Source organism: Thunnus albacares, chromosome 11 (assembly GCF_914725855.1).
Source record: "Thunnus albacares chromosome 11, fThuAlb1.1, whole genome shotgun sequence".
NCBI classification, from domain to species: Eukaryota; Metazoa; Chordata; class Actinopteri; order Scombriformes; family Scombridae; genus Thunnus; species Thunnus albacares.
Genome location: NC_058116.1, coordinates 12,095,871 through 12,111,665, shown reverse-complemented (window position 1 = coordinate 12,111,665; position 15,795 = coordinate 12,095,871). Strand labels below are relative to the sequence as shown.

The 15,795-nt window shown below is 38.0% G+C and overlaps 1 protein-coding gene across 4 annotated transcripts in view; it reads left to right on the top strand.

Moving 5' to 3' along the window:
• Positions 1–14,668, top strand: part of sytl5 (synaptotagmin-like 5) — a 51,367-nt gene extending 36,699 nt beyond the window's left edge. For 3 of the 4 annotated variants that reach the window (XM_044366348.1, XM_044366346.1, XM_044366347.1), the window contains exons 9-18: positions 389–489; positions 1,130–1,225; positions 4,485–4,550; positions 6,573–6,751; positions 8,092–8,194; positions 8,297–8,458; positions 8,567–8,675; positions 9,626–9,764; positions 9,854–10,062; positions 12,086–14,668. In XM_044366348.1, the coding sequence (XP_044222283.1) occupies positions 389–489; positions 1,130–1,225; positions 4,485–4,550; positions 6,573–6,751; positions 8,092–8,194; positions 8,297–8,458; positions 8,567–8,675; positions 9,626–9,764; positions 9,854–10,062; positions 12,086–12,228 (1,307 nt within the window). In that variant the 3' untranslated portion in view covers positions 12,229–14,668. The remainder of the gene's footprint in view (positions 1–388; positions 490–1,129; positions 1,226–4,484; positions 4,551–6,572; positions 6,752–8,091; positions 8,195–8,296; positions 8,459–8,566; positions 8,676–9,625; positions 9,765–9,853; positions 10,063–12,085) is intronic. The other variant, XM_044366349.1, reaches the window with a different exon arrangement.
• Positions 14,669–15,795: the final 1,127 nt, after the last annotated feature.

Genomic DNA, 15,795 nt, shown 5'->3' with positions numbered 1-15,795 from the left:
AGTTGGTATCTTGTCTAACTCTTGACAAGAAAGTAATGAAATATATTTTAAAAAGTGTTGAACTATTCCTTTAAATGATCAGCCCTTTCTAATTGTTCTCAGTTTTCTCTTAATGTAAATTGCTTTGAGTTGCATTTCTAGCACATTATTATTAATACTATCATAATTATGGGCAGTACCTTTGCACATGTTCATGATGTTCACATTTGTCTAAGCAGAAAACATGGTGGTAATCATTAGTATCTGCCCTCTATGTGCACTGCGTGCTTCTGTTTCTCACTGCCTGCCTTCTGGTTCCTCAATCTTCAGACAGCATCTTTGAAACTGCTTTCTTTTTTTTTTTTGTCTTACTCCCCCTCTGCATTCCTCATCTCCCTGCCTGCACCAGATCACAGTCGCTCAGAGATGGACCTGTCAGCTCCTGGTTCTGAACCCAGTGACGACGCCTTCAGTCTCAGAAGCCGTTCAGTCCCCGGGCTTAATGAAACAGTAAGCAGCATCAATCCACGATCACACATTTGATTTCTGCAACAACCTCCCCACAGACCCAAATCACAGCAAAGGCCTTGAGACCCTTTGATTTTTCAGTTGATGTCCCTTTTAAATCTACACATCTACTATACTATGAATCCATATCTGGCTTGAAATCTGTGGGCGAATGAAATCAGCGTGATGCATCAGATGTGGGGCTGAATGTTAATTTCATCTCAGAGCTCACTTCAAAGAGCATGACGAGCATCTAAATGGCTGTAGGCTGAAAACAGGTGGAGGATCTGACAGTCAGTATAGCACTGCTTTGTCTGTGTTCATTTGCATTCAAAGTGTCCGATAGACACACTGGCACATACTCAGACACGCACAAAAACAGACAATTTAAAAACAAACATACTCATCCATTCATACTCACAAGTTTACTGTAAACCCTGTGACATTGTGATTATTTTGCATGAAAAATGAGTAAACGAATTACCACACTCTGTCCTCATTTGTCTCATTGAGTTTAAGGAAGCTGGCTGCATCCACCCACACAGAGCCGCTCCGTCGAAAACTGTGCAAGTACAAAGATGCGTTGGCCAGCTTCCCAGATGCCATCTCCCCTTTGATTAAATCTGAATGTTGTCCTTCATAGGAGTTTTCTGATGAGGACGCGGAGGAAGACATTGATGCCCTGATGTCAGCCCACAGCCAGACTCCCGGCCGACGTCTCAGCGTTGCAGTGTCAACGGTAACACCCATGTTTAAGCTAGTACAAACACAAAATTATCAGAAACAGATTCAAGGAAGTCCCGTATGCTCATATACAGTACAAACACATACACGCACACTCTGTACACACACACATACTCACCATCACCTGATGGGTGAGTCAGGTGTCTCTGTTCTAGTGTTGACAGTGTAAATATAATGTGAGCTTTCAGGCCGGCTTGTGTCACGCATACACGCTTCTGAGGGCTGCTGCATTTACATAAACTAACTTGTCTTGTAGTATGATAATGTAAAAAGTGTTGCAGAAACATGTTGTAATGTAGGTCAATGGAGTATGTGTTCTGTGTTCTGTGTAAGTTTGTAGAAAATTCATTGTACGTAGTTTTTTAAAGATTTTGTAGTTTTTATCACAATATAGAGTCGAGTCACCCACGTTACCAAAATACATATTTTCTCATTTACCTTTATTGGTGTGTAGTTAAGTAGATGGTTTGTTTTTTTGTGCTGGGTTTGAGATATTTGTCTGTCAGATTTCTGCCTTCACCCAAAAACAATTACATTTCTTTTGTGATGCTCACGGGAATGAAAAATTACATTTAAAGTGGGACTAATTATATTTTTATATTAGCATTGAATCAAAAGAAGGAAGTGTAATATAAAAGCTGTGGCTCGTAGTGACAGACCCACAGAGAAATATCACCTGAATCTGCAGTTTCTCTCGGCATTACAGAGTGTTTGAAGCATATTCCAGCTCATTGTTTGGGTTTTGAACTGCACTGTTTTGGTTCACTCTCACCGCTCTCATCTACGTGATTTTTTTGGCTACATTTGGAAGCGTTTGTTATAACAACACAGTGCTACACATTCAAAATCATTTGGTTAAAATTTTACCCTACCCAGTGTGGGTCAACATGGCACTCATACAACATTGGGTGAACTTAACAAACCTGAGCTAAAAACTTTCACAAATGTATTGTTTCTTGTACAAAACAAATTACATTCAAAAGATACACAAGTTATTAACAATCAATAACAAACTGTGACATGTAATTTTAAAAAGAGTAGAGTGGATTATAAACTTTAGTCTGGGTAAATAATCCAACAGTAAAATAAAAAATAACACTAAAACTGGGTCAAAACAAGCTGTTGACTTGAGTGGCTTCCAGGGTAACATTACTGTGTCGGTGTTATATTGACCCAAACTGGATAAAATTTTAACCCGGTGATTTTTAGTGTGTACCTGCCCTGCACCGACAGTTAGCGACTAGCTGGTGAACATAGTGGAGCATTTAGCAGCTAAAGAGCCAAATATGAGCTAGAATGAGTGAAAATTGGACTTAAATTTGTCAGATGGGCACAAACATGATGCTAATGTTGCTCTGGTTGTGTAAATATAAAATGTTGTTGTCATATCAACTTTAAAATGTCACTGTTGTGTTTTGAGCTTGTTCTGCTACCCCCGAGTAGCAAAACAGAAGAAATAGTTCCCGTCTAAACTGTTGATGGCCCAGAGTAACAGGGACGAATTCTGGAGACAGATGTGGCTGTTGATTTTATAAAATGTAATATTCAGTAACATTTTTTGCACGGCTAAATGCTACATATACTCGGGATAAGTGAGAAAATATGCGCTCACTCTTTTACATGTGACACAAATGCAGGACTTGAGCACAGTTAACTTGGTCACACATCTTACTTTCTACTGGACACCTTCACAACCAACAAGAAAGTGCAAGAAAGTGCTCAGTCTGGCAGAAAATACAGGTCTTCAAACAGTGTAAATAATTGGCTTATTTCATGACTCATACCGTGTTCATTGTTCCAGCTATTTGTGTGTGTGTGTGTGTGTGTGTGTGAAATTCGAGAACTCCATAGTTAAACAGGCGAGACAGACGTCGTGCCTGTCTGACATTTATCATGTCATCTCATAAATGACTAACAACTGTCATTGAGCTGCTGTTGGCTGTATGAATGGAAGTGGAAGTAGGCGATGAGTGACATTATGCAGATAGCAGTGTCTGATAATGAATAATTTGCTCTGCCCACTGTTACATGATTCAGTTCGTGGAGGGCTTTGGGGCGGATATAATGAAAGCATAACTGACGTAGTGTTGGTGCCATTTATTTAATAGTGCAGTTTCTATTACTTGTTCACTGTTTTACAACCTTTACTGTTTACCCACACTAGTGGTGTGGCTGTAGGGAAGGCAATGAAATGTCTTGACAACTATTGGATGGATTTCTATGAAATTGGTAGACACATTCATGTCCCCCTCAGGATGACTGAACTTTTCATCTAGCGCCATCATCAGGTCAAAGTTTTCATTTGTATTTTGATTTATGACTAAATACCTGCAAAACTAAACATAAGCTGTACTTTGTATTTAGTGCTAGATAGCAAAAGTCATCATGCTGACACACCAAAATAAGATGGTGAACATAAATTAGCAGCTTTTACACTTTAAGTCCCCTATTTAGCATTTATAAACACTATATAAACATTTGATAAATGGTTTATAACTCACTATAATGTATTTATAAGCACATATAAGAACACATTTGAAGTGTTTATCACTACACAGTATTTGTCAACAACTCTCATATGAAGATATTTTATATTATTACCACTGTATTTTAGTGTATTGTTGTTCATTATCTGGTTATATACCCATGTCCACTTATGGACGTCCACAGTAGGATTTATACGATAGTTGTAGAAAAATACATTAATAAACACTTATATCTGCTTACAACTACATTATAGTCTGTTATAAACCATTTATTAACTGTTTGTATACTGCTTATAAATGCTAAATAGGGGCACTTTAAGTGTTCCTATAGTAGAGCGCAACAAATATCTATTCTTAAGTGACAGGATAAAAGTTGTTTCTTTTGAGTTGAATTTGGAAACGAATTAGAAAAATATGAGAATAAATTATAATTTGATACACATAATATTCTTTCCCCATTCTGGCTGTTGAAACATATGCGTGTGTGTGTCCAGTGAGCTTCATGTTGATTTCACAGCCGATTCCAGATGAGTTATAATCTCTGTGGTTTCAGCTGATAATCACCATGGTAACCGTGTGTAATGTGGTTCCTGGCTGTGCTGCTGGAGACGGGGTTTCTGCAGCTCCTCCTCGGTGACTGTGGGTCTGTGCTTGGGGGTCTGTCTCTACCACTAACACATCAAGCGGCTCAGTTCTCTCTACTTCCCTTGTTTCATCTCTATCCTTCCCCTGTTTATCTCCGTATCTCTGAAATGAATCGGCTGCTAGTCTTCCACTCCTGGCTCAGAGCGAAGGTGGGGCTACCTCAATGTCCCCGACTCGGATGCTGAGACTGTAAGTCTCCCCTTCCGCATTTGTGCATGCAGTTATTGCATGTATTCATTATTCACCGTTACATTATAGAACAATAAACATGCAGCAGCAGCATCAAAGCACAAATATTACATACAATATTAATAATATATACTGATAAATAATTAATAAACCAGTTTTTGTAGCATCATATTTAGCATGTTGTGTTGTGAGCGTGTGTATTTGTGCAGATACATGCCATATCAAACTACCAGCTACATCTATTTCTGTTAAGTCTAAGCTCCTCACATTAAACTAGTCATTTATCACACCGGCTCCCTGCAGGAAATAAATGAGGAAGACTTCACAGTAGAAGAGGCACAGTGTGGTTCAGTGCTGGCTTTGTGACTTTAGCGCTCTCTGGACAGCAATATTATTATCAGTGGATTATACCAGTTATATCCTGTCCAGGGCTACAACAGATATGTTCGTCTGTCTCCAGTGACATTTTCCAGACACAATTATCTGCTGTGGTTGTAATGGTTTTGAGTCTTTTGTTCATTAAATAGGTTTTGCAGGTGCACAATATGAGGTAGTACAATGTAGTCACAGAGCTGTCTAGTTTGTGGTGTAGGAAGTTTTGACAATCTGTGAAACACAGGAGGTACTCGGACAGATATATGCGACTTATTGGGTGTTACTGGTAATGATGGAGCCAGAATAATTTATGTGTTGTCCACAAGACAAGCAGTTATCTCTCTTCTGACAAACACCACAATTAAAAGTTTTTCACTTTATTTTGCTCATTTTGTATTTTGGGTTTCTGTTAATTTCCTCTTTCGTCTTATGATTATACACTTATTCTTCATATTCGTCTTATCTAAGCCGCTTATTATTTGACAGAAATTTCAAATAATATGTTTTGGGTGTATTTAGAGGTGAAACCATCAGGTGATTAATTTATTAGTCGTTTTAACAGAAACAGAAAACAGAAAAAATAATCTGAAACTATTTTGATAATCGATTAAGTCATTTTTAAAACAAACATGCAAGAAATGATGTAGTTTCAGCTTCTCAGTGGTGAGAATTTTCAGTGTTTCTTTGTTTTATGTGATTGTAAATTTAATGAGTTTTGGGTTTTGGATTGTTGGTCAGAAAAAACAAACAATTTTAAGACTCAATTTTCTATTATTTCATAGACTAAATGATTCATCAAGAAAATAATTGGCAGGTTGATCAGTAGTGGAAATAATTATTAGCTGCAGCCTTGCAATTTTTAGTCTACAATACAAGCAAGACATCAACAACTGAAATCTGATGAGTAAATACAGATAATTTCCTCCAGTGGCTTCTCTCCGCCTCACTCAAACACAAAAACAAACAAGAGAGGACGACTAAAATACATCAAAGTGGTCTTCTTAGAGAGGAAAATAAAAGAAAAAAACATACAATATGGAAACAAACTATAAGAATATAAATCCCACATAGAACCCAATGTCATCAGTGTGCCTCACATTTAGACTTATGCATTTATAAAAGAAAATGCATAATGCACCATTAGAAACATCACATCCTTTCAAATGCCTTTCTTAACTCATCACACTTTCCTGAAAAGGAGGCACAGAAACACAGATAATACTTTTGTTTAAGAACAGAATAGAAAATTTTCATGCAGAATTGTTGGATTTCTGTCCACATTGCAAATGTTAAACTCAGTGACCTTTATTCATCAAAGGAAGCTTCACTTCCCTTTCAGGAATGCCCTTTTCACACTAGAATACCCTCATCTCCCTTATATTTCCAGCAGACCACTGAATCTTTTAATTCAGTATATAGTCTATATAATATATATACTATGGTCTATATAGTCCATATAACCTTCTGTGTAAAACTTGAATTTAAAGCGTATTGCTGCAGATTTTATTCCATTCATGTTCATCAAGTGATATCACAACATACCTCATGTGTTGCTGTTTTCTTTTTTTACCTCTTCAGCTCTTTTCTTGCTTTGACCTCTTCTCCAACCATTATCTACCACTCCATCTCTTTTCTTTGCCCTAACAGAGTAGCATAAACAGCATGATGAGCATGTACAGTGAGACTGGTGACTATGGCAACGCCAGGGTGAGTGGTGAGATCCTGCTGAAAATCAGCTACAGCTACAAAACAGGCGCTCTCAATGTCCTGGTGAAAGAGTGTCACAACCTGGCAACAGGAGATGAGAGGAGGCAACGCACAGATGCGTAAGAGCGCACGCACACATATACACACACACACACACACACACACACACACACATGCGCACAAACACACAAAACAAACATACCAGGATAACAAGTACCTGCAGCTTGTCCAATATACAGTGTTATTAGGGCTGATGTTAACGGCTATATTTGCTCATCACAGATTTTTCATTATTGGCATGTTAGCAAATGCAAAAACAAAATACAGTGCAGTAAATGACAGCAATAAAAGTGTTATGGGCTTCTTTTTTTATGTATAAATGACCATTATTCATATGAAAGAAGTTCTCAGAGGGGAAATACTCAATGTTCGCTGTCTTACCTTTTACTGTAAATGAGAAATTTTATATCAATTTCTTCTCTGTGTGTTCAGTAGTGACATTGGTCAAGGGCATTTAGCCTAGCAGCTAGCCTTGAAAAAAAGAAGGAAAAAAAACACCATCCAACAACAAAATTGCCTTATTTATCGTGTATCTTTGTAATCAAAGCCGGTAACTTCACAATGAGGTCAAGACTTTGAAGTTGCATACAGGCATTGTACCCTGAAGTGTTTGGACAGCACGACGCTCTAATACAAAACCAATAATAATATAAGCCAACAATACGAACACATTTTATTTGGCCATCAAATTTGCAGTTATAAATGTTGTTGAAGTTAAATTAAATGACACTTTTTTCTGCACCTAATAAACCAACAGGAAAAGTTAGTAGGTCATCTGCAAATCAAGAAATAATAAAAGGGCTTCAGTCTATCAAGTATGCATATGTCAATAAACTGATAATATATGAATAGATAAGATAGCCATAATAATAGCCAGTCAAGATATTGATACTGTATTACTATATTACAACACAGTTACCTCTGTATTAAACACACAGAGATTAAATTCTTATCAACCTTTTCATCTAACTCTTAGTAAGAGAGCAAACATATTTCACAATATATTTTCCTTTAATCCAAGTTTAATATACAGTAGTTTTGTTTTTTTTAAATAAGTATTTATAATGGTTCATTTTCCAGTTTTCTGTTATATATTTACTGTTGTATTAATTGTCACTGTCAACTTTAATAATAACATTGATTGGTCAGCTGTCATATCTTTATCTTCCTATCAGTGCTTTAATAACTACATTGGGAGGATTCTTGATTTTAAAAAATGCTGTAAATGCTATGTGTTTATGTTAAAAAAAAAAAGAAGTATCATTCAGTATCGGCTGGGCAGGCATCAACTGTAATAAAGTAGGTGTTGCTAATCTATCACGTTGTAGGTATGAACAAGGACAAATGTTCATCTCCTCCTATGGAGCTTGAGTGAGTCACTGTGTCTGTTTCATGGCAGTTATGTGAAGACTTACCTGCTCCCAGATACATCACGGCAGAGCAAGAGGAAGACGAGCATGAAGGCCAACACCATTAACCCTGTTTTCAATGAGAATCTGAGGGTCAGTGGCTGAAAATCCCAATGAACACAATTACTCTGTGTACTACACACGTCAATTGAGATCTTTGTCATTGAGTTATGTTTTTTTTCTTGTGTGGTGTAGTACGTGATCAGCCACTCGCAGCTGGAGACACGAACACTGCAAGTCTCTGTGTGGCACCACGATCGATTTGGACACAACAGCTTCCTGGGAGAAGTGGAGCTGACCTTTGACTCCTGGGAGTTTGATTCCCAAATAGAGGAGTGGTACGCTCTGCAGCCCAAGGTAGGAACTAGTGCTCCAGCATGTGCACACGTTGTTGTCTTTTTTTATATCATACAAACACACACAAAGACAAAGTGTTTGAGAGGTTTGTGGATGTCGTTTATGTAGTTGGAGAGCAGTATCGACTCCACAATGCAGTACAAAGGAGAACTGACCGTTGTGTTGAAGTATATACCTGCAGAGAAGAACCTCACGCTGCCGCTGGACCAAGTACAAGGTACATTCATAACTGTGATGACTATTGTACTATTTATTATATTGTATATAATGTTCTACCTCACATTGTATTAAACTGTGTCTGGACTTTTAAGAGATTAAACAACTGCTCTGATAATTACCGTAAATTTATAATATCTAAATTTTGAAAGACAGACAAAGTTAGGTGGTAGTTTTCTCTTATGTAGCTTTAAAGTTATTCAAAAATCTTTTTCCACGCTGTGTATCAGCTTCTTTCAGCTCTTAATGTTGGCTGTATGACATATACATTTGAGTAAAATATTCAAATCCAAGACTCCATGTTGGAAATATTCTACAAACATTTTCCCCTAATTCATTCTGTAATGTGAAGTATATTTTGAGACTTTTGTATCTCACTCAAATATAAAATAGAGTTTAAACAATGTTAAGCTGCACAGGGTAAGTTTATAACGACTGTCCCACAAGCAGGCCACAAGTTAGCTTCTCTCATCTGACCTGAAGAAAGTCGTTTATGTGCTAGTATCTTCCAGACATGACTACTGAAACTTATGTTAGAATTTTCCAGATCTGTATTTCCCACTAAGGCAGCGTGCTGCTGCTAAACCATCATCCAGTTGTAAAAAAAAAAATAGACCAAATAGTCCCAATTACTGAGTCCATACTCTTCAAAGTTCAAAATATTACTACTTGTGTTTAAAGAGCTCATAAATCCGAAAGAGTTTGCTGTATATAGCCTCTTCTTTCTTTGTTAAAAAAGCTCATTATCATAAGTATGTGTCCCAACTCATGCTTGTCTCTGTACAAACAATACAAGGTGCCTGTGTGTCTTTGTGCACGCCTTTTTTCACGCGCGTGTTAAAGTTTCACGAGAGACTTGTTTGTTTTTTTAAGTGTCACATAAATAAACCTGAACCTGTGAATTGAAGATTGTTTATTCTTTCACTCTGTCTGCTTCCCTTACTCCCTCAGTGAAGAAAGGCTTCCTGAAAGGCAAGAAGACGAGCAGCTTCACGCTTCCTAAAGGGGGCATGGTTGAGCTGTTAGTCAAAGGAGCCAAAAACTTAACTGCTGTCAAGTCTGGAGGAACCTCTGACCCTTTTGTTAAAGGGTGAGTGAGACGCTCCTTTGTTTGGTATGTGATGTGATTTACTGAAACAGCCTGAGCATTGCACAGTAAATTTGTATTCCCCTGTCCAGATACCTGCTCCCTGACAGCAACAAGTCAACCAAGCACAAGACAGCAGTGGAGCGACGCACAGTGAACCCACAGTGGAACCACACCTTCACGTACTGTGGCCTGCAGCCAGGAGACCTCAACAACGTCTGCCTCGAGCTCACTGTGTGGGACAAGGAGGCTCTGGCCAGCAATGTCTTCCTGGGAGGAGTCAGGCTGGGAGCTGGAACAGGTGTGTGTGAGATTGCTTGCTGGGAAAGAAAAGTACCTGGGTAGACTTTGTTACTGTTAGACAAGACATCTCCATGTTTTTTTTTCTTTTATAAGGTCAAAATACAAAATTTCAAATACAATGGTAAAACCTCTGAAATGTTTTACAGTTGTACATCGGCTAAAGAGCTTTACTCAGTCTTTGAGGAGGCAAATATACTTTACATCTACAGGAATAAGTTGTGTTTTAACTCCCATTAAAAGCTTTTGTAAGTTTGAAGAAAAATGGCTTGAAAATACTGTGTCAAAATTAAGGACATATATGCATTTTTTTTAAAATATAGGCCTGACTAATATGTTACATCTTATCTAGAAACCAAAGATCTTTACAATAGTTGTACAGTTGAAAGCTGGTATTCTTCCTCTGGCTACTGAGGTTGGCAAATTCAGAGGGAAACAGATTACGTGAGCTGTGTGATTTGGGAAAAGTGAGTCCCATTTTCTTTTGTATTGGACACAGAAATATTGTGGTGTACAAATAATCAAAAATAGGAGCGGTTGTTCAGTTTTGATGTGTTTAAAGGAATAGTTTGACATTTTAAGAAACGTATTCACTTTCTTGCTGAGAGTTAGATGAAGATACCACTTCCATGTCCATAGATAAATATAACAGAGCATCCTGTTAGCTTAGAAACAGGGGGAAACAGCTAACCTGGTTCTATCCAAAGCTAACAAAATCAGCATACCAGCACCTCTAAAGATCACTAATTCACATGTTATATCTTTTTTATTTAATCTGTACAAAAACAGAGGTTTGCAGTTTTTACTTTGGTTATGTGCCGTACTATCTCTTGGCTAGGCACAATGATTTCCTGGAGTCTTGTTGTCACCGTGTGTTTGCCAGAAAATAAGCAGAGACTCCAAGAATGCACAGAAATCGTCCAGCACATAATGCCCATTAAATCCACAACTTGTCATTTGTATATTTCAGTTTTTGTAGTGACTATACCCCTGTCTTCAGTCTTTGTGCTAAGCTAAGCTAATAGGCCGTAGCGATTAGCCTTTACCATACACAGAAGAGAGTAGAATTGATCTCCCCATGTAACGCTCTGCAAGAAATTCAATAAGCATATTTCCCAAAATGCCAAGCTATTCCTTTTAGTTTGCTAACTTTGTCTTAAGGGATTTGGTGATTTTCTTTTATTGTTATCAACAAATCTCATGTGCAGAGCCAAACCAACAATGAACTGATCTACTTACAAGTATGACCGTAGACCGCTGTTGTTGTCCAAAGACTATTAAAAACGCGTCAATGAGTCACACTGCTACACAAAAGCTACCGTAGTTTGTTTAGAAATGACTCCAAAAAGTAACATCGATGATTACATTTTCAGTTTCAGGAGAGTAGTTCTGTGTAAGACAGACACCACTGCACATACACAGGAACACGTTACCCTGTGTAGCAGTGGGAGTCATTTACATGTTTTTAATAGTTTTTGGACAACAATGGAGGTCTGCGGTACAGAGGAATACGATATATCAGGCTTTAGATACACATCAAGTACTTGTAAGTAGGATGTGTTCATTGTTTGTTTGGCTCTGGACATGACAATATGAAGAATATAGAAAATCACCAGCTTTATCTTTTAAAAACCTGGGACAGAAGGCAGGATGGAATATTTAATTGATATTCACTCTGATTTCTCCAGTATTGTACAGTACATGTTTTGTCAGATTTATGAATTTTTTTGCAGTCACAAAGGTCTGAAAATCTGAAAGTTATTCAAGTTGGTTTTCCTTAGTTTGAAAATGTAAACACAGCATTCTTGACCTGGCTTAAATGAATTTGTAGTGTCTTGTAAGCCTATTATCATATGCATAAAACAATAAAACTTCATTCATTCATTCTTGTATCATTATAATCTTAAAACGTATATCTATTCATCTAATATGCAAAACTGGAGTGTTGAGGGAGTATAAATGTCCTCAGGGCTCCCTAGTAGTTCTAACAAAGTAAAACAAATGTGTTTGTCTCTCCCCTCAAGGCAAAAGTTACGGGAACGAGGTAGACTGGATGGACTCATACGGAGAGGAACAGCGGCTGTGGCAACGCATGATTGAAAACCCAGAAGTCCCTCATGAGTGTACTCTTATGCTGCGTTCCAGCATGCGCAAGTGCAATACATGAGCCGGGCCGAAGCACAAACAGAGAGAATAAAAGAGAAAAAAGGGAAAAAGTGGTGAAGGTGTGAGGAGAGAGCTGGAGAAGTGGAACGGTCAAGAGAAGCAACACAGCAGAGGGTCCAGGACTCAAATGACCGTCCCTTTCCCTTCTTCTTTCCCCTGAGATGCTCTGTTCAGATTCCTTCTCGTGTCCAGAACAGCCAGTCATGCCTTACACTCTCATCCACATGTGCCCCTCTGCCCTCCAAAGCATCTAGTCTTGACTAAGCACTGCTGTTTACTGCTGTATATGAAAGACATGTATTGTATGTAACTTACCGTACCTACTGAAAAAGCACACGGCGTGACTCCTGATGTGTATGTCCACGTCTTTGTGATCCATGTACCAGAGTCATTTCTGCATGTAGTTACAGCAACAGAGACCATTTGTAAGGCATTAGATGAGATACTGATCAATAACTTAGAGACTTAGACATTCCCTTTATGAGCAACCAAGCTGCATCCTGGTCTGAAGCACACAATGAGGCTGAGATTCATCCCCCTTGTAAACAATTGTGAACAGAGGTGGAAAGGGACTAGTGCTAGTTGTACTGCCCTATTGAAGTAGCACTCTTACTTGACTCTATTATTACTGAAGCAGAACTTAAGTACAAGTACAATAGAAGCACTTTTGAGTAGTCACATGATGTATGGTCACTGTGAAAGGACATACCTTTCCAATCCCAATCCCCAGCATGCTCTCCAAAGAGGTGACCATCTGTTATTTGTTTTCTCAGATTACTTTATGACGGAAAAGATTATCAAAGCAAAATCCTACAGTCAATCATTCTGTTAGACTTGCATTTCAAAAAGGAGTTGAATGAAGGTCTTAAACAAATCTCACAGTGTCAAAGTTGATATAATGATTTTAGAAGTTGAAGTACAGCTGGAACCATCAAATATTTGGTATTTTTAGCGGCTCTAGGGATGGCAATGTCCGTCTATCGGTCATTGGTCCTCCACTTTGTTCCAGATTGAAATATCTCAACAAATATTGGATGGATTGCCATGGAATTTGGTAGAACCATTCATGTTCCCCAAAGGATGAATCCTATCAACTTTGGTGGTCCTCTGACTGTTCATTTAGCGCCACCATGAGGTTGACATTCATGGTCTTCGGTGGAATGTCTCAACAAATATCAAATAGATTGACATAAAATTTTTTACAGACATTCACGGTCCCCTCAGGATGAATTGTAATAACTTTGATTGATCCCCTGAATTTTCCACTAGAGCCATCAACATTACAAAATTTTAATTTTCCAGTTCTTTGGTTCATAAGTAAATACTTAAATACTTACAGTACATACTTACTACTTACATTAGTTTATAGAAAACTAATGATATTCCCCTCAACCCCAAGCTACCATTTGTGTTTCGTAAATTAGCAAACGTTGGCAAACAGTATACCTGCTAAACATCACGTGTTAGCATTGTCATTGTGAGCATGTTAGCATGCTGATGTTAGCATTTAGCTCAAAACACCACTGTGCCAAAGCACAACCTCACCGAGCCGCTACCATAGCTGTAGACTCTTAGTCTTGTTGTTTGATGAATGACAAACAATTAATTAGTTTTCTGTTCATCGATTAATCGGTTAATTGTTTCAGCACAACAGAAAAATACAGGTTCCTGAAAAATGTACTTACAGTAACAAATGTACTTACAGCTGGTTACTTTCCACCCATGCTGGTTACTTTCCACCCCTGCTGGTCTAAAAAAAATCTCTGGCACAAAGTCTAGACAGATTACACAATACTTTAACTAGCTTTGATGTAAACTTACATAACACTGTATCAGTGTGATAAGTAAACTGCATGGTATTAGAATAAACAGAGGTAGAAGAACAAAAAGTAAAAGTAAAGTAAATAAAGCACTGATGATGAAATCACTCTACACTCAGCAGTGATTTTAGGTGCATTCCCAGGATCCCTGAGACGGGGGCTGTGTGTTATAGTTTGAGTCAGCACTGAGGCGAGCTGACTTCATCTCAGGGGGTGGAGTTAGGGGGGGAGGGGGCTGATAATGGGTAAATGGACTCAGCGGTCCACCATCCTGTGATGAATCACGCAGCTCACAAAAACAATTCTCAAGTTAAACCCTGTAAAACCATTTTTCATGTGGAATGCCAGTTTTGTTTGCTTGTCCTTGGCAAACCCTCAGCTCTGAACTCCCAGGGCAAAACAGTTTCACACTGCACAATTATAGTAATAATACATGGTGTTCACTGTACAACATACTTTAGATGAGAGACTTGTGCAATACCCAATTACCGAAGAAACTCTATGTACAGCATGTACTATCTCTGTTGTGTCTGGTTTCCAAGCATTAAACTTAATGTATTCAAGCCTATTTTGTCCCATATGTGTTACAGGAATATTTTGAAATAAAAACATCTTTCCATAGATTGACTGTTTGCTTTTTCTGTTGGAGAATATTTCCTATATTATACACTTTATGTGAAATGTTGGCTTTGTACTTACAAGACTAGTTTGTGACACACTACAAAAAATACACTTTTTAAAGCTTTTTTTTTTTGCTAAAAGAAAATTTGTTTTTAGATTGACTCGCTGAACACAAATGTGCTATAAAAAGCAGAATGTTCTCTCCAATCCCAAAAAGTAAGCGCAAAACAGCAATGATTGGTTAATATAAGGCTTCAGCAGCCTGTGTCAGTCAAATTAAATGAGTATCTTCCAAAGTTACAGTCTCTTTTAGAACAAAATTCCCCCGGACAGCATTTCCTTGCTGAGCAGTAGTGCAGGGATCATAACACAAAGAGGAAATTTTGTACTAAAATGATTTTGGAAGATACTCACTTGATTTGTCTAATTCAGACTGATGAAGTCTCATATTAGCTTTGGTTGCACTTTATGCATTTTTAAAGGGGGGCTGTTACACAATTGTTGCTGTTTTTGTTTTTTTGTGTTTCTGTTAATTTTTTGGTTGGTGAGTTTTAGGGAAGTCCTTTCTGAATAGACTCTCATTATCTACCACCCCTGAATACATCAAGTGGTCAGGTATAGGCCCTTTTCACAGAAGACATTTTGACATGTCCCAGTAGAAAAAGAAAAGGTGGAAATAATACAGTTAATACAATTAACGATGGCTGAATTCTATTTAGCTGCTTCATTTCCAGGGTTCTGGTATTGTTCATGCTGACTCACTGTCACACTGTCATGACTTACTGGGACACTGGGACAGAGCCATTGTTAATGTTTTAGTAACACCTGTGCTTTTCCTGCTGTGAGAGGTCAAAGTGACACTGTAAAGGACACCAATATATTTTTGGACTTGCAGGAGAAAAACCCTGCCAGTTTGTGCCCAGTAAATAAGTGTTTGTATATTGAAATGAGACAAACTGACTCCCTAACTGACACTTGATCCTGGAAAATGCTTTAAACAAGTTGTTTGTACTGAAAAAGGGTTGAAATGATCTTACTGCAGGGACATTTGTTGTTATTTTAAGAAAGGATGATGCTTGATAAGATGGAGATTTTGCAGTGGTCCTTTCCCCCCTTTCTTCACTTTC